The sequence below is a fragment of the Muscardinus avellanarius genome (genome assembly GCF_963383645.1).
Source record: "Muscardinus avellanarius genome assembly, chromosome: 16".
Taxonomy (NCBI): Eukaryota; Metazoa; Chordata; class Mammalia; order Rodentia; family Gliridae; genus Muscardinus; species Muscardinus avellanarius.
The window spans coordinates 23,268,447-23,295,696 of NC_137802.1; the positions used below are offsets into that span (position 1 = coordinate 23,268,447).

A 27,250-nucleotide genomic window follows, 5' to 3' on the forward strand; every position below is an offset into this window, starting at 1 on the left:
TTACGATATGGGTATATTTCTGTGCATCATTAAGTGTAACCATTACTTCGAATTTTTCTTGCTTCCTGAAGGAGACTGAGCAGGGCTCCCAACAACATCATGTGCACGGAAGATAAGCAGTATGGGATCTGGCACAGGCTTTTTCTTTCTTTTCTGCAGACCTGCTGTCTGTCACCTGTGTGGGTAGAGGAGTTCTGATCCAATGGAAATGCTTTAAGAAATAAACATCCCCTCTGGCCTTAAGATACACCTAATTTTGCAATTTTCTCTATCAGAGAATTCTGTTGCCTTTATCCTGCATGCCCACAGGTGGTCTTTCAGAGATTTTAAACTGAGATCCTATTTGCTGCCACTGCAGAAAAGAGGAAAGGTTGCTCATTTTCAGAAGATATCCAAGGCTACTGGGAAGAAAATTACGATCTTCCCACCACTCTGCTATCATTTCTGTTTTGCAGCTTTATATCTACTTGCTGGTTATCCCCTTCTTGCTATTGCATGAAAAAGCAACACATTTCATTGGTTAAAAGCAAGTTTCTGCACCAGCAGACTGGGATTTGAGGCTTGGCCTTGCCAATTAGCTTTATGTCCTCTGTCAAACCACTAATTCTCTAGGAGGAATAATATAATTTCCAGAACAGAAATAATTCCACCTATCTCAAAGATCTTTTGTTAGGAAGAAACACAGAGTTAGGTAGTCCACCTTTGGAATTACTGACACAGTACTTTTCCCTCCTGCAACTCTTTTCAGACTGTGTTCTTAGAGTCTGCTGTCCAACAGGCAGACAAGGCCCGAGCTGGACCAATCAAAAATTTCCCATGACTTTTTCAGAACAAAACTTGGAAAAGAGGGCTCATGTCACTGGTGGTGGGAGCCCCAACATGCAAAACTGAGTTAGAGAGCAAAAAAGCTCCCTAGCAATAGAAAGAGGCTGGTCTCGAGAGAGATGGAGCCAGCAGACTGACGGAGACAAAGGATACACCATGCCCCAGACCTGGCCTCCAGTGGTCTAACAAGCCCAACGGGGACGCTACTCTTCCTACAGTGAGACTGTTCAGCTTCCTTCAAAACAAGACACAATAATTATTCCAAATAACCCCCCTTTTTGCTCATGACAGTTTAAATTGGGATTTTTGTCTTTATAACCAAAAGAATCCTAAGAGCATAATGCAATGATGCCAAACAGCAGCAGAGGCTCCAAGCCTCACAACAGCAGAGGGCTGCCTGTGCAGTCTCCTGTTTCCCTGCATCCTAGAGCTCACCAGCCACCTTCTAGGTCTGGCAGCCTGATCAGATGCCAGTAGGAGCCCAGCAGCTGACAATCACTGTTTGTGACGCTAATTACTCTGTAGCCCATTCATAAACCTTGGCATAACTGGGCATGGTGGCACATGTCTGTAATCCCAGCCTTCGGGAGGCTGAGACAGGAGGATCATGGTTCGCGGACAGCCTCAGCTACTTAGTGAGGCCCTGTGCAACTCAGTGAGACCCTGTTTCGAAATAAAGAATAAAAAATAGAGCTGGGGGTGTAGCTCCGAGGTAGGATGCCCCTGGGGTTCCATCCCCAGTACCACAAAAAAATAATAAATAAAAATAAACTTAGGCATAAAAGGGCTTTGTTTAGAGCATAGATTTTTTTTCCAGTTTGTGAACCAAAAAAAATATGGAACAAAGGGAGTAATTCTCACCTTAATTATTAAAATGCTCTGTTCTACAGAAGTTACTTTTATTTATGATTTCTGCAAACCACAACCACTGAAAATATGAACCAAAGAGCTCATGTTTTATTGTTCTTAGGAGACAAGCCAGAAGTTAAAATCATGGGACGAAGCTAGGACATACATTCGACCATGCCAAAACAAGACTAAACTTTTGTTGTTGTTTGTTTTTTTGTTTGCAGTATTAGGGATTGAATCCAGGGGCATTCTACTTCCGAGCCATACCCAGCCCTATTTTTTCGTTTTGTTTTTGCAGTACTGGGGATTAAACCCAGGGGCATTCTACTTCTGTGGTACACCCCCCATTTTTTATTTTTTAATTTGAAGTGGGTCTAGCTCGGGCCTTGTCTGCCTTTTGGACAGCAGCCCCCTTTTTTTATTTTTTAATTTGAAGCAGGGTCTCACTAAGTTGCAGAGGGCCTCACTAAGCAGCTAAGGCTGGAAACTGTGATCCTCCTGTCTCCGTCTCCCAAGTACTGGGATTACAAGCGTGCACCACCACACCCAGTCCCAATCCTATTTTTTATTCTTTTTTTTTTTTTTTTTTTTTTGGTGGTACTGGGGTTCCTGGAAGCCCTTCTACCTCTGGGCTACACTCCCAGACCTATTTTTTATACTTTTAATTTGGAAACAGGATCTCTTAAGCCAGCAGGCTGGCTTCGAACCTGCACAATCCTCCTGTCTCCACCTCCCAAGCGCGGGGATTACAAGCGTGCGCCACCACGCCCGGCTTATTATTTATTTTGAAACAGGGACTCACTAAGTTGTAAAGAGGCCCTCACTAAGTACCTGAGGCTGGCCACGATCCTGTGATCCTCCTGTCTCAGCCTCCCAAATACTAGAATTACAAGCATGCACCACCACAAAGACTAAACATTTACATTTTAAAGTTCTTCTGCTCTATCTGTGATTACCCATATCTTAAAACACATTAGTCTTAGCCAGATGTGATGGTACACACTAGTAATCCCAATACATGGGAGGCTGAAACAGAAGGATTGCAGGTTCCAGGCCAGCCTCAAGCAAGTACTGAGACTCTCATTAACCTAGCAAGACCCTGTTTCCAAATAAAAATAAAATATGACTGGGAGTATAGCTTGGTAGAATGCCCCTAGGCTCAATCCCCAGTGCCCCCCACACAAATAAACAAACAAACAAATAAATTGGCCCTGAAATAACTGGGAGTTGTGAAAGCATCCGTATTTAGCTTTCCCTGATAAGATATAATACTGGAACATACATGCCTTCTCCAAATGGCAAAAGAGGAAATAAGTTTAAGCCAAAACCTTGGTGGCTATTGCTGAATAAAGGTACAGAAATCCAGTACTTTTGTAAATGGGGCACATTTAAAAGAACAACTTGTCCAAGTTTAACAAAGGACCACTTCCCATGGATAGCTAAGATTTCCAGATGCCAAGTTAGAGGTCACTTGCTACATTCTAATTCCCCATACCTTACTATTACTTCCAATTTTAGTCACTTGGCGAGTCTCATCTACATTATGGGTCTTCATCCGGGAGAAAACATCCTTTTATGGTGGCATCTGATTTTCCTTCAGCTGATTTTGAAATGCCTGCGAGACCAAATGCCTTTTGGAGATGGGTCACCTTGGGGCTCTCTCCTTATTTCACTGTTTCCTCAGGATCTCAGTGGTTCCTATGTTTTCAGTCCACAGGTACGCAGTGAACACAAAGGTCCCCCACTTTTTTTTTTTTTTTTGGTGCTGAGGATTGAACCCAGGAGTATTCTATCTCCAAGCTATGCTCCCAGCTGGTTTTTATTTTTTTGTTTTGAAATAGGGTCTCATTAGGTTGCTGAGAGTCTCACTAAGTTGCACTGTCCTGTCTCAGACTCCAAGTTCTAGATTTACATGGGTGTGCCAGCACACCAGGCTCACATGGGTTTTTCTCTCAGTCCAACTGCTTCACTATGCTGAGACCCAGCTGGTCAGGGAGGCCATGGTCGCTGCCACTGTTCAGATTCCCAATTAACTTTTCATGCGCCACAGTAAGAAAAGGAAGCTCCCAACTCTGCTTTAAAACATCTGCCATTGTCGGGCGCGGTGGCGCACGCTTGTAATCCCCGCGCTTGGGAGGCGGAGACAGGAGGATCGCGCAGGTTCGAAGCCGGCCGCGCTGGCTTAAGAGACCCTGTTTCCAAATAAAATATAAAATAGGTCTGGGAGTGTAGCCCGGAGGTAGAAGGGTTCCATCCCCAGTACCACCAAAAAAAAAAAAAAAAAAAAAAAAAAAAATCTGTAATGGACAAGTATGTGGTACACTAGGAATCAGAAAAAAGAGACCCATGATTAACTCCTAATGCGTAACTTTGAACAAGTCACAGGACACACTACCTGAACTTGTTTCTTCATCTAAATATGAACAGGGTAACACTGACAGGGTCAAATGCAGAGCTTTATACAGATCAAGTCAAGCAATATATATATTTTAAAGAATTTAAGGTTATTGCAATAAAACATGCACATTATGTATACAAATGAGGTAAAATGTATGTTCTGCAACAGCAACTCAAAGTGCCTTTTCTTATAGTGAAAAGACAAATTAGACTTAGCTGGGTGTGTTGTGTGCATTTATGAATGTATCACTTTGAATCTCACTATGATTTGAAATTCAACACACCAATAAAAGTATTAAAGCTAGGCATGGTAAGCCGGGCGTGGTGGCGCACACTTGTAATCCCAGTGTTTGGGAGGCTGAGACAGGAGGATCACAGGTTCACAGCCAGCCTCAGCAACTTGTGAGGCCCTCCTCAACTTGGTAAGACCCTGTTTCAAAATGAAGAATAAAAAATAGGGTTGGGGGTGTAGCTCAGAAGTAGAATGCCCCTAATTAAAAAAAAAAAATCGCCGGACATGGTGGCGCATGCTTGTAATTCCTGCACTTGGAAGGTGGAGAAAGGAGGATTGCACAGATTCAAAGCCAGCCATGCTGGCTTAAGAGACCCTGTTTCCAAATAAAAATATAAAATAGGTGTGGGAGTATACCCCGGAGGTAGAAGGGCTTCCAGGAACCCTAGTACCACCAAAAAAAAAAAGAAAAATCTGGGTTGGGTGTGGTGGCGCACGCTTGTAATCCCCATGCTTGGGAGGCAGAGGCAGGAGGATCGCACAAGTTCGAAGCCAGCCTCAGCTACTGAGTGAGGCTCTCAGCAACTTAGTGAGACCCTGTTTCCAAATAAAATATAAAATAGGTCTGGGAGTATAGCCCTGAGGTAGAAAATCTCTGGGTTCCACCCCTAGTACCACAAAAAAAATTATACATACATATATATATATATAAAATAAAGTATAATAATAAAGTATAAAAAATAGGGCTGGGAGTGTAGCCCTGAGGTAGAAAATCTCTGGGTTCCACCCCCAGTACCCAAAAAAGAATAAAACAGGGCTGGGGGTGCATCTCCAGGTAGAATGTCCCTGGGTTCCATCCCTGGTACCACACACACACACACACACACACACACACACACACACACACACACAGTATTAAAAAAAAAACACTCAGCTGGGCGTGATGACGCGCTCTTGTAATCCCAGCATTTGGGAGGCTAAAACAGAAGGATTGCAGTTTGCAGACAGCCTCAGCTACTTAGTGAGGCCCTCTGCAACTTAGTGAGACCCTGTTTCAAAATAAAGAATAAAAAATAGGGCAAGGAGTATAGCTCGTAGGTCGAATGCCCCTGAATTCCATCCCCAGACCCCCCCCCAAAAAAAAAAAAACCACTCAATTCACCTTCCACTTCATAAAAGACAATACCTAAACCATCAAAGCTCTCAATGAGCTGGGCATGGTGGTAATCCCAATACTAAGGAGGCTCAGACAGGAGGATCACAGGCTCAAGGACAGCCTCAGCAATGTACTGCAACTCTTAGCAACCTAGGGAGGCTCTGTTTCAAAAAGAAGCTCATGCTTGTAAGCCCAAAGCTTGGGAGGCTGAGACAGGAGGATTGCACAGGTTCAAAGCCAGCCTCAGCTACTTAGTGAGGCTCTCAGCAACTTAGTGAGACCATTTCCAAATAAAATATAAGATTGGTCTGGGAGTATAGCCTAGAGGTATAAAGTCCCTGGGTTCCATCCCCAGTACCACAAAAAAAAAAAAAAACAAAGCAAAAAACTAAAAAGGGATGGGCTGGGGGTGTAGCTTGGAGGCAGAATGCAACTGGGTTCAAACCCAAGTACCACACACAGACGCACACGCACACAAACACACATTTACTTGTCAGTAGGAACATCTGCAGAGGAAATGTCATATATCCCTTCTAATTGGGAGCTGTTACAAGAGAAAGAAATCAGAATCCTGGCATGTGATCCAATCTGTATGAAGGGTGTTAAGTTTCTCATATACATTAAAGCTTTGATCTAAACAATTAAAACAACAAACCAAATCAAACTAAAAAGTAGTAATTGACTCTGGTTTTGCAAAATTAACCCCCTTCCAAATTAGAGCACAAGAAATTTTATAGACTTTCTTATGGACTCCTGAGAATCGGGAGTTCTTAGTGAAAACGTTGATAGAACAACACAGCACTGAATCCGCGCCCTTCTAGACACTGCATTCCCATGGAGAAGAGAGGGGAGAGGGAGGCCAAGTCCTCACATGAAGAGAGGGGAGAGGGAGGCCAAGTCCTCACATGAAGAGAGGGGAGAGGGAGGCCAAGTCCTCACATGAAGAGAGGGGAGAGGGAGGCCAAGTCCTCACATGAAGAGAGGGGAGAGGGAGGCCAAGTCCTCACATGAAGAGAGGGGAGAGGGAGGCCAAGTCCTCACATGAAGAGAGGGGAGAGGGAGGCCAAGTCCTCACATGAAGATAGTTTCAAATTCCCACCCACTGTCCTAACTCATCTGAATGACTTCTGTGTCAAGGCCTTGAAACCCAGGAAAGCTTTGCCCTGTCAGTGGAAATTCTGCAATTTTTCTAATACATAACCTCAAACTGAGGATGGAATTTTCCTCCCCAAATCCCTAAGTACCAGCAACCAAGAGCAGGAGCGTCCTGGGTAACAGCCAGAGCAGCCACAGTAGTGGTGCATGGCATTGTTCTCTTGAAATGGAGAGACTCTAGTTTAAACTTGGGATGCCTTTTACATAGAAACAAGGAGATGAAGAGCGAGGCTTAACCTTCCTGTCCTGGCTCCTAAAAAATGCCAATTTGTGTGTGTGTTCGTGTGTGTGGCACTGGGGCTGGAACTCAAAGATACACCGTTAGCCCTATTTTTTATTCTTAATTTTATTTATTTATTTATTTATTTACGGTGGTATTGGGGTTCCTGGAAGCCCTTCTACCTTCGGGATACACTCCCAGACCTATTTTTACTTTTTTTTTTTTTTTTTTTTTTTAAACAGGGTCTCCTAAGCCAGCGCACGTGGCTGGCTTCGAACCTGTGTGATCCTCCTGTCTCTGCCTCCCAAGCTCGATGATTACAAGCGTGCACCACCACGCCCGGCTTATTCTTAATTTTAAAACAGGGTCTCAATGGGTTACAAAGGGCCTCACTAAGTAAGTACATGAACTGAGATCCTCCTGTCTCAGCTCCCAAGCGCTGGAATTACAAGTGTGTACCACCATGCCCGGCAATGCCAATTTTTTTTCTTTTTTTTGTGGTACTGGGGATGGAACCCAGGGGCATTCTACCTCAGAGCTACACCCCCAGCCCTATTTTTTATTATTTTGAAACAGGGTCTCACTAAGTTGCAGAGGTCCTCACTAAGTAAGTACATGAGGCTGTCCGCGAAAAGTGATTCTCCTGTCTCAGCCTCCCAAGTGCTGGGATTACAAGTATGCACCACCATGCCTGGCTGGGAATGCCAATTTATAAGGAGATGGCTCAGAAGAACAATAAACTTCAATATTCCTTCTTGGCACCCATTTTCCTAAAACTATTTTTAATCATGTTACAGATCACTGAAACATGTTTCTAAAGTCAAGAAGGAATAGTCCAACTGCTAGACTTATTAACCATTGTAACAACTCAAGTGTCCAAGAGAAGATGGATGGAAAAACTCAGTGCAGTAGACCCACGCAATGTAGTATTCTGTAGCCAGAAAAAGGAATGAAATTCTGATGCATGCCACAACATAGATGACCCTTGAAGACATAAAAAATGAAATACACCAGAAACTAAAGGTCACATATTGAGGATTTACTTATATAAAATACCTACCACAGGCAAATTCATAAGGATAGATAGTAAATTAGAAGCTGGGCATAGTGGTGCACACCTATAATTCCAGTATTTAGGAGGTTGAGACAGGAGGATCACAGGTTCAAGGTCAGCCTCAGCAACAAAACAAAACTCTCAGCAACCTAGCAAGACTCTATCTCAAAATAAAAAAGGGGAGGGGAAGGTGTAGCTTAGAATTCCCCTACATTTGATCTCCTGTCACACACACACACACACACACACACACACACACACACACACTACAGGTGTTATAGGAGGCTAAGGAGCTATAGCTTTTTTTGTGTATATGTGATACTAGGGATTGAACCCAGGGGCATTCTACCTCCAAGCTACACGCCCAAACCCATTTTATTCTTTATTTTAAAACAGGGTCTCGAGCCAGGCATGGTGGCACACACCTATAATCCCAGCGCTTGGGAGGCTGAGACAGGAGGATCGCGCAGGTTCAAAGCCAGCCTCAGCTGGTTTAAGAGACCCTGTTTCCAAATAAAATATAAAATAGGTCTGGGAGTGTAGCCCGGAGGTAGAAGGCCCCTGGGTTCCATTCCCAGTACCAAAAAACAAAATAAAATAAAATAAAATAATAAAACAGGTCTCTCTTGGCTGAGCATGATAGTGCACTCTTGCAATCCCAGCATTTAGGAGGCTGAGACAGGAGGATTAAGGTTCACAGAAAGTCTCACCTACTTAATGAGGCCCTCTGCAATTCAGTGAGACCCTGTTTTAAAATAAAGAATAAGAGGCCGGGCGTGGTGGCGCACGCTTGTAATCCCCGCGCTTGGGAGGCAGAGACAGGAGGATCGCGAAGGTTCGAAGCCAGTCGCGCGCGCTGACTTAGGAGACCCTGTTTCCAAATAAAAATGTAAAAATAGGTCTGGGAGTGTAGCCCGGAGGTAGAAGGGCTTCCAGGAACCCCAGTACCACCAAAAATTTAAAAAATAATAATAAGAAGAATCAGCTGGGCATGGTGGTGCATGCTTGTAATCCCCATGCTTGGGAGGCGGAGACAGGAGGATCACACAGATTTGAAGCCAGCCTCGCTGGCTTAAAAAACCCTGTTTCCAAATTAAAAATATAAAAATAGGTCTGGGAGTATAGCCCGGAGGTAGAAGGGTTCCATCTCCAGTACCACCAAAAAAATTAAAGAAAGAAAGAAAGAAAGGGAGGGAGGGAGGGAGGGAGGAAGGAAAGAGAGAAAGAAAGGAAGGAAGAAATAGGGCTGGGGGGGGGGGCGTAGCTTGCAGGCAGAATGCCCCTGGGTTCCATCCTCAGTGCCAGAAAAAAAATTAAGAGTCTCACTAAGTTGTGAAAGGCCTCACTAAGTAGCTAAAGCTAAGCCTGGCCGAGAACCTGCAATCTTCCTGTCTCAGCCTCCCAAGTACTGGGATTACAAGCATGTGCCACCATGCCCAGCTAGCTATAGTTTATTGATTACAGAGCTTCGTGTGTGTGTGTGTGTGTGTGTGTGTGTGTGTGTGTGATGCTGGGGATGGAACCCAGGGGGCATTCTACCTCCTAATTATATATCCAGCCCTATTTTTATTCTTTATTTTGAAACAGGGTCTCACTGAGTTGCAAAGGGCCTAAGTAGCTGAGGCTATCCAAGAACTGCCAACCTTCTGTCTCAGCCTCCCAAATGCTGGGATTATAAACTTGCACTACTATGCCCAGCATGACTACAAAGCTTCTGTTTGGTGTGATGAACAAATTCCACTAATTGAATTAGTGAGGTTGCATAACACTGTGAATGTAATTAATGCCATTTTATGTTATGTCTATTTTATATATTTTTTAAATTAATATACATAAAAGCATTGAATAGTATAAAGAGATTAATTGCAATATATGTGATTTTTTTTTTTTTTTTGCAGTCCTGGGGATGGAACCCAGGGGCATTCTACCTCCAAGCTGTACCCCCAGTCCTATTTTTTATTATTTATTTATTTATTTACTTATTTATTTATTGTGTGTGTGTGTGTGTGTGTGTGTGTGTGTGGTACCGAGGATGGAAGCCAGGGTCATTCTACCTCCAAGCTACACATCTAGCCCTATTTTTTAGTCTTTTTATTTTTTGAAGCAGGGTCTCACTGAGTTGCAAAGGGCCTCACTAAGAAGCTGAGACTGTCTGTGAACCGCAATCCTCCAGTCTCAGCCTCCCAAATGCTGGGATTACAAGTGTGCACCACCATGCCTGGCCTAATGTAGCCCTTTTAAAGTGAGACCCTGCCAGGCGTGGTGGTGCACACTTGTGATCCCAGAGCTTGGAAGGCTGAGACAGGAGAATCGTATAGGTTCGAAGCCAGCCTCAGTTACTTAGTGAGGCTCTCAGCAACTTAGTGAGACCCTGTTTCCAAATAAAGTATAAAAAAATTAGGTCTAGGAGTATAGCCCGGAGGTAGAAAAGCCCCTGGGTTCCACCCTCAGTACATAAATAAGTAAGTAAATAAATAAATAAAGTGAGACCCTGTTTTTTTTTTTTTTTTTTTTTTTTTTTTTTGGTACTGGAGATGGAAGGCAAGAGCAATCTTACCTCCGAGCTACACCTTCAGCCCGATTTTTTATTCTTTATTTTGAAACAGTCTCACTGCATTGCAAAGGGCTTAAGTAGCTGAGGCTGTCCGCGAACCGTGATCCTCCTGTCTCAGCCTCCCAAATGCTGGGATTACAAGCATTAGCCACCATGCCCAGCTTGAGACCCTGTTTCAAAATAAAGAATAAAAAATCGGGCTGGGGGTATAGCTTAGATGTAGAATGCCCCTGGGTTTCATCCCCAGTACCAAAAAAAAAAAATTTAAAACCCAAATATGGAGTTGCTTCCTGGTAGGCAGTAGGTCTGGGAAAGCGGGAGCTGGTGGGAAGCCACAGGCACCCAACGCAGGTGGATTCTAAGCTGAGAAGGCAGTGTTCAGCGGCTCACACCATATTCCGCAGCAGCACTGCGGCTGTTCTCTAAGCATGACCCAGCTGGACACCATGCCAGGATAATTTTCACCGTTCTAGGATAGGTATGATCATCTCCAGGGCACAGCTGAAGAACCTGAGACTTAGAGAGGCAACTTGTCCAAGGTCACATGGGCAGACAACAGTGCAGCCAAAGCTCCAACCCAAGCCCAGGCTTCTCACTTGATCAAACTGCCGTTCAGTGTTCCATCAGTAACAAGGTCCAGGAACCCTGACTAGAGCAATTTCTCAAGCTTAGTGTTGTCTGAAGCTATTCTGAAAAGTATAATTCAAATTCAAAGGAAACTTAAAGCAAACAAGCCAGGTGGTGTGCAGAGTTAGTGGTGCACAGTTAGCCCTAGCTACTAGGGAGGCTGAAGCCAGAGGACCACTTGAGACAAGTCAGCTTGGGCAACAGAGCCAGACCCCATCCCTTCCCCACCCATCAGCACAACAAACAAACAAACATGTCCAAGCATTTTCTGCCACTGATGAGAAAATGTGCGCTTATGCTTTAAAAGCCTAATCAATCATTACCAAGGTAGTATGTTTTAGAAGACAGCAAGGAGCAATTCTTCCCCCGAATTACTTAAGGTGCCTTTAAAACTAGTGCCATATATTTTTAATTTTCATCAACCAATGGGCTTTAATTTCTTCCCAAGAGTGGATCAGAGAAAAGAAACATTCAAAGTGATGGAGGATCTGCATATGGTGGTGCTAGTACTTGGGAGTCTGAGACAGGAGGATGGCAGGTTTGAAAATAACCTCAGCAACATAGGAAGACCCTATTTCAAAAACAAAATTAGAAGCTAGACATGGTGGCACACACTTGTAATCCCAGCATTTGGGAGGCTGAGACTGAAGGATCGCGATTCACAGACAGCCTCAGCTACTTAGTAAGGCCCTTTGCAACTCAGTGAGACTCTTTCAAGATAAAAATTAAACAGTAGGTCTTGGGGTATAGCTCAGAGGTAGAATGCCCCTGGGTTCCATCTCTAGTACTGCAAAAAGAAAAAAAATAGATAAGGCTGTGAGCTAGGCATAGTAGTACATGCCTGTAGTGCCAATACTTGGGAGGCTGAGACAAGAGGATCACATTTTCATAGCCAGCCTCAGCAACTTAGCAAAGACCTCAGCATCTTAGTGAGACCCTGTTTTAAAATAAAAACATAAGCCAGGCATGGTGGCGCACGCTTATAATCCCAACGCTTGGGAGGCTGAGACAAGAGAATCGCACAGCTTCAAAGCCAGCCCCTGCTACTTAGTGAGGCTCTCAACAACTTAGTGAGACCCTGATTCCAAATAAAGTATAAAATGGGTCTGGGAGTATAGCCTGGAGGTAGAAAAGTCCCTGGGTTCCATCCCCAGTACCAAAAAAAAAAAAAATTTTTTTAATAAAAAATTAAATAAGCCGGGCATGGTGGCGCACACTTGTAATCCCTGCGCTTTAAAGGCTGAGACAGGAGGATCGCGCAGGTTCGAAGCCAGCCTCAGCTACTTAGTGAGGCTCTCAGCAACTTAGTGAAACCCTGTTTCCAAATAAAATATAAAATGGGTCTGGGAGTATAGCCTGGAGGTAGAAAGCCTCTGGGTTCCACCCCCAGTACCACCAAAAATAAATAAATAAATTAATTAATTAATTAATTAAATAGGGCTACGAGTATAGCTCAGAGGTAGAAGGCCTCTGAGTTCAATTCCCAGTATCACAAAAATTAAAATTAAGATAAAAAAATTAAGTGACAGAGGATAAGAAGACAAACCCCCTGCTACTGAACTCCCAATAACAAATTCATAATTTTACATATAAGGTCAGTGTTAGGCTGTGAAGTCCCACCTACCTAGTTGAGAGTCTCAGCAAGCCCTATTTTTTGTTCTAATGCTTGAATTAGATGATGTGCAAATGTTTATGATGAAAAGTAAGGAATACTTTCTTCCTGGAAGACAACATGCTTTGATGATTTATTTAATAAATCTTTGTAGGACTTCCGGGAAGATGGCGACCGAGAAAAGCGGGGCTTAAGAGTCCCGCTAACAACCAATCTCCATTACCACAAAAAGAGCGCCTTTCATAGCCAGAAAACACCATCACCAGAAAAACAAAAAAACCACCAGGCTCCAGAGAGAAAGCAGACTGAGAACAGAGCTCAGGGCCACAGAGGAGACACACGCGCCCGAGGACGCGGCAGCAGTGCCATACTGCCGGCGGCAGCGGCCAACTCAGCGGACGGCTACAGCAAGCCGAGGTGAGCCAATGCGGAACAGCCAGGCGGGATCTTTTGGCGCAGACAACATTTAAAGCTCCCAGTGGCTGAGCTCAGCACACGCTGCAGGGATTCAGAGTGGAAATCAAAACCAGAGAAGAAAAAATACGCCAGCCTCATGGCCGAGGGCGTGGCAGAGGCGCCATATTGCCACCGGCGGCGGCAGCAGCAGTGAATTCACCGAGTCCAGTACAGCTACATCTACGTACTCAAGAACAGTGAGTCAAATTGCGGGCCACAGAGGAGAAATCCCAGTATTGTGCCTCCTGGGACTTGACCCAGTGAGGGAGTGGTGGTGGCAGAGATATCACACCATAGGAGAGCGTGCAACCTGGCACCCCCCCATAGTTTAAAGCAGCCTCTATCGACTCCCTGGGTCGGAGACTCTGTGATACAACCCAGTAAAGGAGTAGTGGGGTCTGAGATAATACAGACTCGAGATCCAGAGCACCTTAAGTGAAGTCATAGTGACCCAAGGGAAGAACCCAGAGAAGGCACAAACTTCTGAAATCATGGGAAAGAGGAATAACACTGGAGCAATGAATGCCCACAACTCCACAACATCAGAACCCGATAAAACAGAAAATCAGAGATTTCTAGAAGATCAAATCAGGAAAATAACTGTAGAAATAATAGAGGTGCTTCGAAAAGAACTCAGAGAGAGCCAAAAAGAGATAAAGGATGCAATTAATGAAGTAAAGGCCTCAATTCAAAGCACAAACAACCGATTAGACCACATGGAGAACAGAATCTCGCTCTTAGAAGATGATCATTCCAAAAATGAACGCATAGTTTCTAATCTAGAAAAAAATATCCAACAGCAGGAATCTGACATTGAAGAAATATGGGCCCATCTTAAGAGAGCTAACCTAAGAATAATTGGAATAGAGGAGGGAAAAGAAAGTGATACCAAAGGGATCAACAATCTCTTCAAGGAAGTAATAGCAGAAAATTTTCCAAATATAGAGCAAGAGGTTGATACACAGATCCAGGAAACTTATAGAACTCCCTTTAGACAGGATCGGAGAAGAGGATCCCCACGCCATATAATTGTCAAAATGACCAATGTGGAAGCCAAGCAGAGAATCTTAAAGGCAACAAAAACAAAGGGCCAACTGACATTCAGAGGCAAACCAATTAGAATCACTCCAGACTTCCCAAACCAAGTCATGAGAGCCAGAAGGGCTTGGAGTAACATATTCCAAACTCTGAAAGAAAACAACTTCCAGCCAAAAATTTCCTATCCAGCAAAACTTTCTATCAAAGTAGATGGAGAAATAAGAAGCTTCCATGACAAACAGAAACTGAAGGAATTTATGTCTTCAAAACCAGCGCTAGAGAAAATACTCAAAGAGATTAACTACAAAGAAGAAATAGGTAACACTCACCAGAACCAGAGAAACAAGAGTTTCCATCCAACAGACAACTAAGATTGGTTATCTGTGGAGATTCATTATTTATGTTAGTCTTTTACCTATCTCTAAAATGTATTGTTTGCCTTTATTGTTGTTAATTTTTAGGATTTCTAGTTGGAATATTAATATACCTTCAGATATAGCATTTGGAAATATTTTATCCAATTCTATTAGTAACTTTTAACTCTGTTTACATTGTCTTTGGATATACAATATTTTCTTTTATTTTTTAGGGAGTTTGTATATTCTTCTGTTGCCTGTGCCATTGAAATCATATCCAAGAAATCACTGCCAATTTCAATGTTGTGAGGTTTTATGACCCAGATTTTCTCCTAAAAGTTTATAGTCTTAAGATTTATGTTTAGGTCTTTTATCTAGTTTGAGTTAATACTTGTATGTGGGATTAGGTAAGGGTCCAATTTTATTCTTTTCCATGTAATTATTATTTTTCAACAATATTTAGTTAAAAGATTATTATTTCCACCACCAAATCTTCGTGGAAACCTTGTCAAAAATAACTTGACAATATAGGGAAGAAGTTAGCTCTAGGCTTGTGTTTAACTCCAATGGTCTATATGTCTGCCTTTGGGGCAGTGCTGCACTGTTTCAATTATTGTGGCTTTGTGTGGTTTGGGATCGGAAAATATACATCTTCTAGCTTTGTTTTTGCTTCGAGATTGTTTTGGGTATCTAGAGTCCATGTTCCATATCAGGATAGATTTTTTTCTGAAAAATAAATATATGATAGTTTCACCTAAAAAAAAGAAAAAAATATTCTCTGGTAAGAAAGAAAGCAAAAAGAAATATTGAAATGTTATCTTTAAGTCATCAAAAGCTTGGTATCAGACAAATGAAACTGTTATGTGAGATTATCATTTTTAATTTTGGATAAATTGCTATAATACTAGATGTCAACCACTAAGCCAAGCATGGGAGGGAGGGATGGGGAGAGAATGGGGTGGGGATCGGGTGGGGGCTGACTGGGCGATGTGTGCATGTATGTCTACAAAAGTTTGTATCCCACTGTGATGTATGAATACAGTGCACCAATAAAATAAAATTAAAAAAAAAATAAAAAATAAATCTTTGTAGTATTTCTATGAAAAGCAAAACAAGCCAGTATTATTAGCTCCCTTTTCTGGGGAAAATCAAGACAGAAAGACTAAGAAACGTGGCTCTGGATATAACTGGGGGCAAGTAGAAACTGTTTTCTGGGTCTGGCACTTTGTATTTAAAAGGAAGATGAAGAAGAGAACAGGAAGCCCCTAGTGGCAGGCCAACGGCTCTGATCCCACCCCATCACACCTTTTCATCTAGAACTCATATGTGGGCATAAAGGGCATGTCATAAATCTGCTAATGATAAAATGCAGAGATCACCAAAAATTCCAAAAGGTCTCCTCAGGCTGGAACAATTACACCAAACTAGCATGGTAAAGCTAAGGGTGCGACATATAACATCTGGCACTTAGTTGCAAAAGAGGCTCTTGTACAAATAGAGGAGGAGAAAGTTTAGCTGAAGTTCACCTGAAAAGGACTGGGGCAGTATTGCAAACCCTTGGCCTCCAGTTGTGTTTTGTTTGGCCTTGGTCGTGTTTGTGAAAAACACTAAGCCAGCATTTAAAAATAGGGAGAAGCACATAAAAATCCTGATTTCTGGCTTCTTTTGAAAATGGATAGATCTGGCAGCTCCAGGTCTGCATTCCAGCGTGACAGTGATTGGTCAGAATCCACGAGTGGCTGTCCCCTTTAGACGGGGCATCGCTCTACCAGCGGATACACATGGACTGCAGACCAGCCTGCTTAAGCCATCTGGGTTCCTTTCCTTCCTCCAAGGGCATCCATTCGCACCTCTTTACCTGCAGGTTTCGGGTAACTGCCAACTCCACAGAAGCCAGTGATGCAATACAGCTGCAGAAAGCTTCACCAGAGCCAAGTCATGGGAGAACAGCACCTAAATCAGGAGCTCTGAACTTTGTGGTGGTTGTTGAAGACTTATAGATACCTTAGAGCATCTAGAAAGATGTCTATCTATACAGAATTTTACAATTTATTTCAGGGAATTGACAGGCCCCCTCACTGATCCCAGTCTAGAACAAGAAGGTAAATTGTCCCTCCTATGAGGGCTGTTTACTTTCAGTTCAGCCTAAGAAAGCGGTTTCTTACAAATAAACTGTACAAAGCTATAAGCGCCGGTCGTGTGGGACCATGAAGTAGTGAGATCCTCGTCACCGTAAGGATTCAAGCCACTGCAGGGTAACAAAATGTCGCAGAAATTATACAGAGAATTCTCAAACTAGGTGGAAGCTCACACTACAATTATAAAGGTTCTTTCCAGAGCTGTGCGTGGTGCACACGCCTGTAATCCCAGCATTTGGGAGGCTGAGACCTGAGGATCACGGGCCACAGACAGCCTCAGCTACTTAGCAAGGCCCTTCACAACTCAGTGAGACTCTGTTTCAAAAAACAAAAAGAGCCAGACATGGTGGCGCACGCTTGTTATCCCAGCATTCAGGAGGCTGAGGTCGGAGGACTGCGGTTTGCAGACAGCTTCAGCTACTTAGGGAGGCCCGCTGCAACTTAGTGAGACCATTTCAAAATAAAGAATAAAAAATAGGGCTGGGGTATAGCTCAGAGGTAGAATGCCCCCCAGGTTCCATCCCCACTACCGCAAAAAAAATTTTTTTTAATTAATTAAATATATAAAAAGACTAAAAAATAGGGCTGGAGGTGTAGCTCGGAGATACAATGCTCCTGGGTTCCATCACCATTACCGTAAAAAAAGAAAAAAAAAGAAAAACTGGACTGGGGTTTAAGCTCAGAGGTAGAATGCCCCTGGGTTCAACCCCAGTGCCACACACACAAAATAAAAGCACATCTGTTCTAGTTGCACATGATCAAAGCTAAATTAAGGAAAACTTCCTTTTGTCCATACTGCTGCTCTCCTCAGGAGCTCATGAAACAAGTTCTGAAAGCAACCTTTTCCTGTGTTCCAGAGAAGAGGGGAACATGGGCCTCTTGACCTATAAAACTCAGTATTTTGGAACATGCATAATTCCCCCAAGTCTGTGCCAGTCAAATGGAGACTCCCTTTGGCAAACCACCAGCTAGCAAGGGCTGGAGAGTGATGCTTTTATCCCTAGGAGCTGACAAGGACAGGACCCAAAAGCTCCCTGGAAAAAAGTCTCCACTTCAGCTTGCATTATAAACTGCTGGAAAAGACAGATGGAGGGCATGGCAGGAAAAGCAATTATTTCTTCTGGGCTTCCTTTCTGTCTGGATTCTAAGGAGACGAATACAAAATTCCATCACAGATTGAAATGCTATCTAAACATTCTTGAAAATGTGCTCTTGCGCTCTGAAATATGACCTGCTCTGCTACAGCAACCTGTAACCTGTTACCCCAAGAGGGCGGGGAAGGCCGACCTGCCGGTAGCCCGCCTTCCTCGGGGCCCGATTCCCTAGAATGGCTAGTGTGGAACGCACAGGTTAAACGTAAATCACTAAAAGATAGATGTCAACATAGCATGACCCAAAGAAAAGTCCTCATGAATCATTCACTTTATTTCCATATTCTTGGAATCTTAAATATCTGAGACTCTCTGGAGTATTTCTAAGGTTTCTAGTGAGCCATTCTAAATGAAGGCTGAATCACACAAAACACGCGTGCTATTACAAGCAGTAGTAAGCTGGGACTATTCCTGCATGAATCAAGGGCTAGGGGTGCAGCCCAGTGGTAGAGCGCTTGTCTAGCATGTGCGAGGCCCCGGACTCCATCCCTGGCACTGCAAAGAAAAAACAATCCCCACGCTAGAATCAAGCTTTAAGCCAAATGCAGTGTCACACCTGTGATCCCAGTACTTGGAAGGCTGAGACAGGAGGGTCGCAGGTTTGAGACCAGCCCCAGCAACTTACTGAGACTCTATTCCAAAATAAAAAATAGAAACAGCTGAGGGCTAACTCAGAGGTAGAATGCCCTTGGGTTCAATCCCCAGTACCAAAAAAAAAAAAAAAGTTTTTATGGTCAAGGGCTTTTGTTTATTTGCAATTAATAATCTTACATACACCAAATATTCAACACAGTTGTATAAAATGTTATTGCATGTAGACAATGTGCCCTAAAATGTAAAGATGAGAAAGATACAGTTCTTACCTTCATGAGCTTAAAAACTAGTTGAGGAGGATAGACGTGCTCACCAGTAAGTCAAAGGAGACCACAAAAGACAAAGAAAAAGCACGAGAGGAGGGCTGTGGGGCACCTGGCAGACAGGACACACATCTGAGTGAGCGAGCCTGGGATCTACTCTCTCCTCTGTAGAAGAGAGTGGGCCAGATGAAAAGTCCCTCTAGTTCTAAAATGATGACTCCTTTGATGTTATCCAGATGAGGTAAAGAGAAAATACCATAAAAGAAGTACTGGAGCCAGCCCTTAATTATGTAACTTTCTTTTTCTTTTTTGCAGTCCTGGGGATGGAACCCAGGGGGATTCGACCTCCGAGCTACACCCCCTGCCCTATTTTTTATTCTTTATTTTGAAACCGGGTCTCACTGAGTTGCAGAGGACCTCACTAAGTAGCTGAGGCTGTCCTCATACCATGATCCTCCTGTCTCAGCCTCCCAAATGCTGGGACTACAAGCATGAGCAGCCACCACCAGCAGTTCATAAGTAACGTTTTTAAATGTAGTTACTGGAAGAAATAGAGAGCAGAGAAAAATTTTTTTCAGGCACAAGAAGTGCATAGGCAAAAGATGGAAATCAGGGCCTGCTTATAGAGCACCAAGCTTCAGTATGGATAGAACATACAAGGAGATAAAACCAGAAACACGAACCAAAGCCTTGAGTGCCAAGCACAAGAGCTTGGATTTACTTCATTCTGAACGCCAAAAGGAACTGCAGTGTCTTTTCTTTTTTGGTTTGTAGTATATGTTACTGGGGACTGAACCCAGGGGCATTCTGCCTCTGAACTACACCCTAGCCCTATTTTATTATTTTATTTGGAAACTGGGTCTCACTAAGTTGCTGGGGCTGACTGCAAATCTGGGATCCTTCTGTCTCAGCCTCTCAAGTACTGGGATTACAAGCACACACCACCATGCCCAGCTTGACAATGAAGTTTCTGAAGAGTCAAATGACATGATCAGACATTATTAGGAAAGTTAATTAGCACAGAGTGTCTGCAGGCTACCTTGCTCCTCTTTATAATATCTCAAGAAACATTTTACATGGGCTTCATATGCTACAGAAGCAGTGCTTCATGGGAGATGGCTCAGCAGGCAAAAACAAAGCAGTAATGATAAAAAAAAAAAAAAAACCCACAGAAGAGTCCAGGAGATATGATCCACTTTAAGAACCAAATACATCTACAAACAAATACTGATGGTGAGGCCAGACCTGGTGGCGCATGCCTGTAACCCCAGTAGCTGGGAGGCTAAGGCAAGAGGATCTCATGTTTGTGGCCAGCCTTAGTCACTGTAGTGAGACCCTGTTTAAAAATAAAAAATAAAACAAGGCTGGGGGTGTAGCTCAGAGACAGAATGTCCCTGGGTTCAATCTCAAGCAACACACACACACACACACACACACACACACACACACACACAATACTGATGACAATAACAAGAACAAAGGCAGTGATTTACACACAGGCCAACAGAAGACAAATATTAAGAGGGGAAAAAGCTGGGCGTGGTGGTGCACGCTTGTAATCCCAGCATTTGGGAGGCTGAGAAAGGAGGATCACGGTTCCCAGACAGCCTCAGCTACTTAGTGAGGCCCTCTGCAACTCAGTGAGACCCTGTTTCAAAATAAAGAATAAAAAAATAGGGCTGGGGGGTGTAGCTTGGAGGTCGAATGCCCCTGAGTTCCATCCCCAGTACCACACACACAAAAAAAAGGAGGGGAAAAAAAGCTGGGCGTGGTGATACACACGTGCAATTCCAGCATTTGGGAGGCTGAGACAGGAGAATCATGGTTCACTGACCGCCTCAGCTACTTAGTGAATCCCTCTGCAAATTAGTGAGATGCTGTTTCAAAATAAAGAATAAAAAACAGAGCTGAGGATGTGGCTTTGAGGTAGAACCCCCCTGGTTTCCATCCCCAGTACTGCAAAGAGAGAAAAAAAAAGAGGGGAAAGAAAGTCATAAAATGCAGAAAAACAGAGATAAAACTAAGTAGAATAAAAAGACTCATAATACCTGTGAGCCAAGAGAAAAGAGGAGTTAAGAAAATTTTGACAGAGGATGACACCCTTCCCCCACCCCATATCTAGGCAGCATGACATTTTCAGAAATTAGATGTACAACAAAATGTCAAAGAGGACAAATGAGAGAATGGAGGCTATTGTAGGAGCACACTCCTGACCTAACTGAACTAGCCTTTTTTTTTTTTTTGCAGGTCTGGGGATGGAACCCAGGGGCATGTGACCTCCAAGCTACACCCCCTGCCCTATTTTTTATTCTTTATTTTGAAACTGGGTCTCACTGAGTTGCAGAGGGCCTCACTAAGTAGCTGAGGCTGTCCGCGAACCGCGATCCTCAGGTCTCAGCCTCCTGGATGCTGGGATTACAAGTGTGCACCACCACGCCCGGCTACTGAACTAGCCTTTAAAAGGGAGGACCAGAGTCGGGTGTGGTGGCACATACTTGAAATCCCAGTACTTGGAGGCTGAGACAGGAGGATGGCGGGTTGATGGGCAGCAACTTAGTGAGCCTCTGTTTCAAACTAAAAAATAAAATAAAATAAAATAAAACAGGACTGGGGATGTGGCTCAGAGGTAAAATGCCCCTGGGTTCAAACCCTAGCACCAAAAATAAACAAACGAATTAATGCATAAATGAATTTGAAGGAAGGACCAGACACTGTGGAGAGGATGGCTAGAAAGGCAAACTCAGAATTTCTGTTATGATATCAATTTCTGAAATAGGATAGCTAAACAGAAGAATAGAACCCAAATTTTAAAAATGGCTAATAAATACCATTTGGGGGCCAGGCGTGTTAGCACATGCTTGTACTTAAGAGGCTGAATGAGACAGGAGAATTGCAGGTTCAAGCCAGTCTCAACAACTTATCGAGGCTCTTAGCAACCTGGTGAAACCCTGTTTCCAAATAAGAAATAAAATTGGGATGGGGTGTAGCATGGAGGTAGAATGCTACTGAGTTCAATCCCCAGCACCAAAATAATAATAACATCTGGCCCTTAGATCAGTGAAGGCTACCTCCTCCCACACACTCTTCCCCTCCTGCCCTCAAGAGAAGCTCTTTAGCTAGATCCAAAAGAGTCCGCACAACTTGGAAATGAATCCGTGACCTGTCTGCCCACAAAGCTAGGTGGACGGCGCTGCTGCTATGTCGCTACTGTTTTTCTTTCTTCATGACTGGGATTAAACCTAGAGGTTTACTACCACTGAGCTACACATCTATCCTTTTTTTTCCCCTTTTTTTTGGTACTGGGGATGGAACCAGGGGCTTTCTATCTTCAGGCTATACCCCCAGACCTATTTTTTTAATGTTTTATTTGGAAATAGGGTCTCCCTAAATTCTGGGAGCCTAAGCTGTTGAGAGTGGCTTCAAACCTGCCATCCTCTTGTCTCAGCCTCCCATGTACTGGGATTATAAGCATGTGCCACCATACCAGGCTAACCCTATCCCTTTTTTAATTTTGTTTTGAGACAGTATCTCACTAAATGGCCCAGGCCGGCCTTGCCGCCTTGGCTTCTCAAGCACCTAAAATGTTGCCAGGCTAGTTATGAATTTTTTTTTTTTTTTCAGTACTGGGGATTGAACCCAGGGGCATTCTACCTCCAAGGTACACCTCAGCCCTATTTTTTTTTTAAATTCTTTATTTTGAAACAGGGTCTCTAAGCTGTGGAGGGCCTCACTAGGTATCTGAAGCTAGCCTCAAATCTGTGATCCTCCTATCTCAGCCTTCCAAGTACTGGGATTACAAGCGTGTGCCACCATGCCCAGCTAGAGGTTATGATCTTTTGCAGCAACAAAAGTAACAGCAAGAACTCAATGACTTGATAGATAAAAACAGTAACCTTATTTAGCTACAGTACAGAAAATAAGACACAGAGACGTCTGATACTAAGGTGAAAGACAAGGAAAGCAGCCTGTGTGCCGCTAGCCCTTCGTGGGCCGTGTTATAGTAGATGGTCCTGGTCCAAGAAATACTGAGCGAGGGCTCAGGCTGCTTTGAGCAGCCTACCCCTGCTACAGGGGACGGGGGCAGGTCACGCACACGTCCTGCTCTCCAGGGACAGAGCACTAAGAAAGTACTCTGCCAGCATAACTGGACTGACAATTCCATCACTTGAGTACTAGGTCTTCAACAAATTAGAAGAATGTCATTAATAAAGAGGAATAATTACTTACTTGCCTTCCATCCTGCCCCACGTTTGTTTGACCTCTTACAACAGTTCGAATATTGTCATCCAGTCTCCTAGCAAAAAAGTAAAAGGACAAATCATTCAAATAATCTCTCTATTCTAGGTCGAGTAATGGAAAAAGTCATCTGTCCATCAACTTCTACAGACTGCACCTATGTATCCAGAAAACCAAACAAGGGCGAGCAATATAAGAACAAGGCCTTGGAGCCAGGCGTGGTGCTCTAGTCTATAATTCCAGTACTTGGGAGGCTGTGATAAGAACGTAAAGTTCATAGCCAGCCTCAGAAGCATTACTGAGGCCTTCTGGAACTTAGTGAGACCCTATTTCAAAATAAAAACAAAAATGGGACCGGGTATATAACTCACAAGTAGTATAACCATGGATTCAATCCTCAGTGCCACAAAGAAGTAAAAAAGAATCTAAAAATGAGGCCTTGGAACTAGGAGGCAGTGACCATAGCACAAGAATCCAGGCCGAGCCGGGCGTGGTGGCACACACTTGTAATCCCAGCACTTGGGAGGCTGAGACAGGAGGATTTCACAGGTTCAAGGCCAGCCTCAGCTACTTAGTGAGGCTCTCAACAATTTAGTGAGACCCTGTTCCAAATAAAGTAAAAAATAAGTCTGGGAGTATAGCCTGGAGGTAGAAAAGCCCCTGGGTTCCACCCCCAGTACCACACAGACATACAAAAAAAAATCAATAATAATAATAATATCATGAGCCAGGCGTAGTGGCGCATGCTTATAATCCCAGCATTCAGGAGGCTGACACCAGAGGATAGCGGTTCACGGGCAGCCTCAGCTACTTAGTGAGGTCCTCTGCAACTCAGTGAGACCCGGTTTCAAAATAAAGAATAAAAAATAGGACAGGGGGTGTAGTTCGGAGGTCGAATGCCCCTGGGTTCCATCCCCAGACCAGCAAAAAAAAAAAATAATAAAATAATAATAATAATAATAGCATTCGGAAGGCTGAGACCGGAGGATGCGGGTCATGGACAGTCTCAACTACTTAGTGAGGCCCTCTGTAACTCAGTGAGAACCGGTTTCAAAATAAAGAATAAAAAATAGGGCAGGGGCCCTGGGTTCCATCCCCAGACCCGTAATAATAATAATAATAATAATAATTATTATTATTATTATTATTATTATTATTATGCTAAAGCTTTTGCCTCTTTTTTTTTTTTTTTTCTTTTTGCCTCACTAAGTAGCTGAGGCTGTCCGCGAACTGCGATCCTCCAGGTCCCAGCCTCCCGAATGCTGGAATTACGACCATGCCTGGCTCTTTCTTTCTTTCTTTTTTTTTTTTTTTTTAGGCACTGGATATTGAACTCGGGCATTTTACCTCCGAGCTACACCCCCAGCCCTGTTTTTTATTCTTTATTTTGAAAAGAATAATAATTATGGGATTACAAGCATGCACTACCATGCCCGGCTCTGCCTCTTTTTATAATTAACTTTTTGAGCAAACTGTATTATGGCTCCCTTCCTCTTTTATGAATAATTGAAAGCTGGCCAAAGAATCAAGTTTCTTGCCACAGGGCTCAGAAGGCCATCCTGATAAAACAGTAATTGTTAATTTTTAATTTGAGATTTCAGTGCTCTCACAGAAAAGCGTGACTCAGAATGCAACTAAATTAACCACATAATTCTTATCAATTAACAACCATATGATGTTACTTACCTTATTTTCAGTCTAATTTTGTTCACAACTTCATCAATATTTGCCAGAGACTAAGACAAAGAAGAAAGAATACCCAGTTGTTATTTCACTTTCGGAATTCCTCGTTCACAGGGAAATGACAAGCTATAAAAGCTCTTTATGAAATCTCAAAAAGGCTTATCTCACATCATAAGACCATTTTTACTTTTTCTTTTTTTTCCTAAAAGAAAGCAGGAGTTTGCAACTACTGCCAAATCTAGCCCAGCACCTATTTTTGTGTCCATAAAATTGTACTGGAATATAGCCATGCCCTTTTGCTGACATAACATCTCTCTGGCTGCTTTTGAACTACAACTGCAGAGTTGAGGAATCATGACAGTACATGGCTCACAGAGCCTGAAATTTTTACTCTCTGAACCTTTACAGAAAGTTTGCGAAGCCAGGTTTGATGACACACACCTGTAATTCTAGTACTTGGGAGGCTGAGACAGAAAAATCACAGGTTCAAGACCAGCCTTAGCAACTTAATAAGGCCCTCTGCAATTTACCAAGATCATTTCAAAATAAACATTTAAAAACAGGGCTGGCTGGGAGCTGGGCATGGTGCGCACACTTGTAATCCCAGCATTTGGGAGGCTGAGACGAAGGATCACAGTTCATGGACAGCTCAGCTACTTAGTAAAACCCCGTTTCAAAAAATAAAAAGTAAGGCAGGGGTGTAGCTTGGAGGTAGAATGCCCAAAACTGGAAAGAAAAAAAAAAAAAAAAAAAAAACAAGAAAAAAAAAAGGGCTGGGCGTATAGCTCAAAAGTAGAATGCCAGCCGGGTGTGGTGGCGCACGCTTGTAATCCCCGCGCTTGGGAGGCGGAGACAGGAGGATCGCGCAGGTTCGAAGCCAGCCGCCGCTGGCTTAGGAGACCCTGTTTCCAAAATGAAAATGTAAAAATAGGTCTGGGAGTGTAGCCCCGAGGTAGAAGGGCTTCCAGGAACCCCAGTACCACCAAAAAAAAAAAAAAAAAAAAAAATGTAGAATGCCAGCCGGGTGTGGTGGTGCACGCTTGTAATCCCCGCGCTTGGGAGGCGGAGACAGGAGGCGGAGGCGCAGGTTCGAAGCCAACCTCACTGGCGTAAGAGACCCTGTTTCCAAATAAAAAACATATAAAATAGGTCTGGGAGTGTAGCCAGGAGGTAGAAAGGTTCCATCCCCAGTACCACCCACCAAAAAAAAAAAAAAAAAAAAAAAAACAGTAGAGTGCCCCTGGGTTTAATGCCCCAGTACCACACACACAGTTTGTTAATCCATGACACACAGGAGTGTGACATATTTATGCAACAATATAAACAAATGAACTGTCATCATACACAAAGCGGATAAATCTCACTAACATATTATTGCCCCAAAAAAGCCAGAATCACGAGTACATATTGTAGCCGCACATGGTGGTGCACGCTTGTAATCCCAGTACTTGAGAAGCTGAGACAGGAGGATCTGGGTTTGCAGCCAGCCTTACTTAGTGAGGCCCTGTGCAATTTAATGAGACCCTATTTTGAAATAAAGGATGAAAAATTGTGCCTAAGGTGTAGCTCAGAGGTAGAATGCCCCTGGGTTATAGCTCCAGCACCACAAAAAAAAAAAAAGTACATACCATGAGCCAGGGGTGGTGGCACAGGCTTGTAATCCCAGAACTTGGGAGGATCACAGGTCCACAGCCAGCCTCAGCTACTTAGTGAGGCCTCCACAATTTAGTGAGACCTTGTCTCAAAATAAAAAACAAGCCGGGCATGGTGGCGCACATTTGTAATTCCAGCGCATAGGAGGCTAAGACAGGAGGATTGCATAAATTCAAAGCCAGCCTCGGCTACTTAGTGAGGCTCTCTGCAAATTAGTGAGGCCCTGTTTCCAAATCAAGTATAAAATAGGTCTAGGAGTATAGCCCAGAGGTAGAAAAGCCCCTGGGTTCCACCTCCAGTACCACCAATAAATAAATAAATAAATAAATAAATAAATAAATAAATAAATAAATAAATAAGCAAGCCGGGCATGGTGGTACATGCTTGTAATCCCAGCATTTGGGGAGCTGAGACTGGAGGATCGCAGTTCACGGACTTAACTACTACTTAGTGAGGCCCCCAGCCCTATTTCTTATTCTTTTTTTGAAACAGGGTCTCACTGAGTAGCTGAGGCTGTCCACACACTGTGATCCTCCTGTCTCAGACTCCCAAATGCTGGGATTACAAGTGTGCGCCACCACACCTGGCTGGCTGTTTTTTAAACAGTCTCTCAACCAGGCGTGGTGGTGGAATGCTTGTAATCCCAGCATTTGGGAGGCTGAGACTGTTAGAATCATGGTTCGCAGACAGCCTCAGCTATTTAGTGAGGCAACTTAATGAGACTGTTTCAAAATAAAGAATAAAAAATAGGGCAAGGGGTGTAGCTCGAAGGGCAAATGTCCCTGGGTTCCATCCCCAGACCCGCAATAAAATAAAAAATAATTAAAAAAGTAAAAAGTGAACACAGTCTCTCTAGGTTGCTGAGAGTCTTGTTGCTGAGGCTGCCCTCCAACTTGTAATCCGTCTCAACCTTCCAAGTACTAGCATTACAGGCATGCACCACCACATCCAGCTTAATGTTTTATTTCTTGATCTGGTTGTATTCTCTTTATGAAAATTCA

The 27,250-nt window shown here is 43.4% G+C and overlaps 1 protein-coding gene across 2 annotated transcripts in view; it reads right to left on the reverse strand.

The window, feature by feature from the left end:
- Positions 1-27,250, reverse strand: part of VPS53 (VPS53 subunit of GARP complex) — a gene marked incomplete at both ends in the record, with an annotated part of 175,649 nt that overhangs the window by 131,285 nt on the left and 17,114 nt on the right. For both annotated transcript variants that reach the window (XM_080713279.1, XM_080713280.1), the window contains 2 exons: positions 22,905-22,971; positions 24,600-24,649. In XM_080713279.1, coding sequence (XP_080569405.1) covers positions 22,905-22,971; positions 24,600-24,649 — 117 coding nt within the window. The remainder of the gene's footprint in view (positions 1-22,904; positions 22,972-24,599; positions 24,650-27,250) is intronic.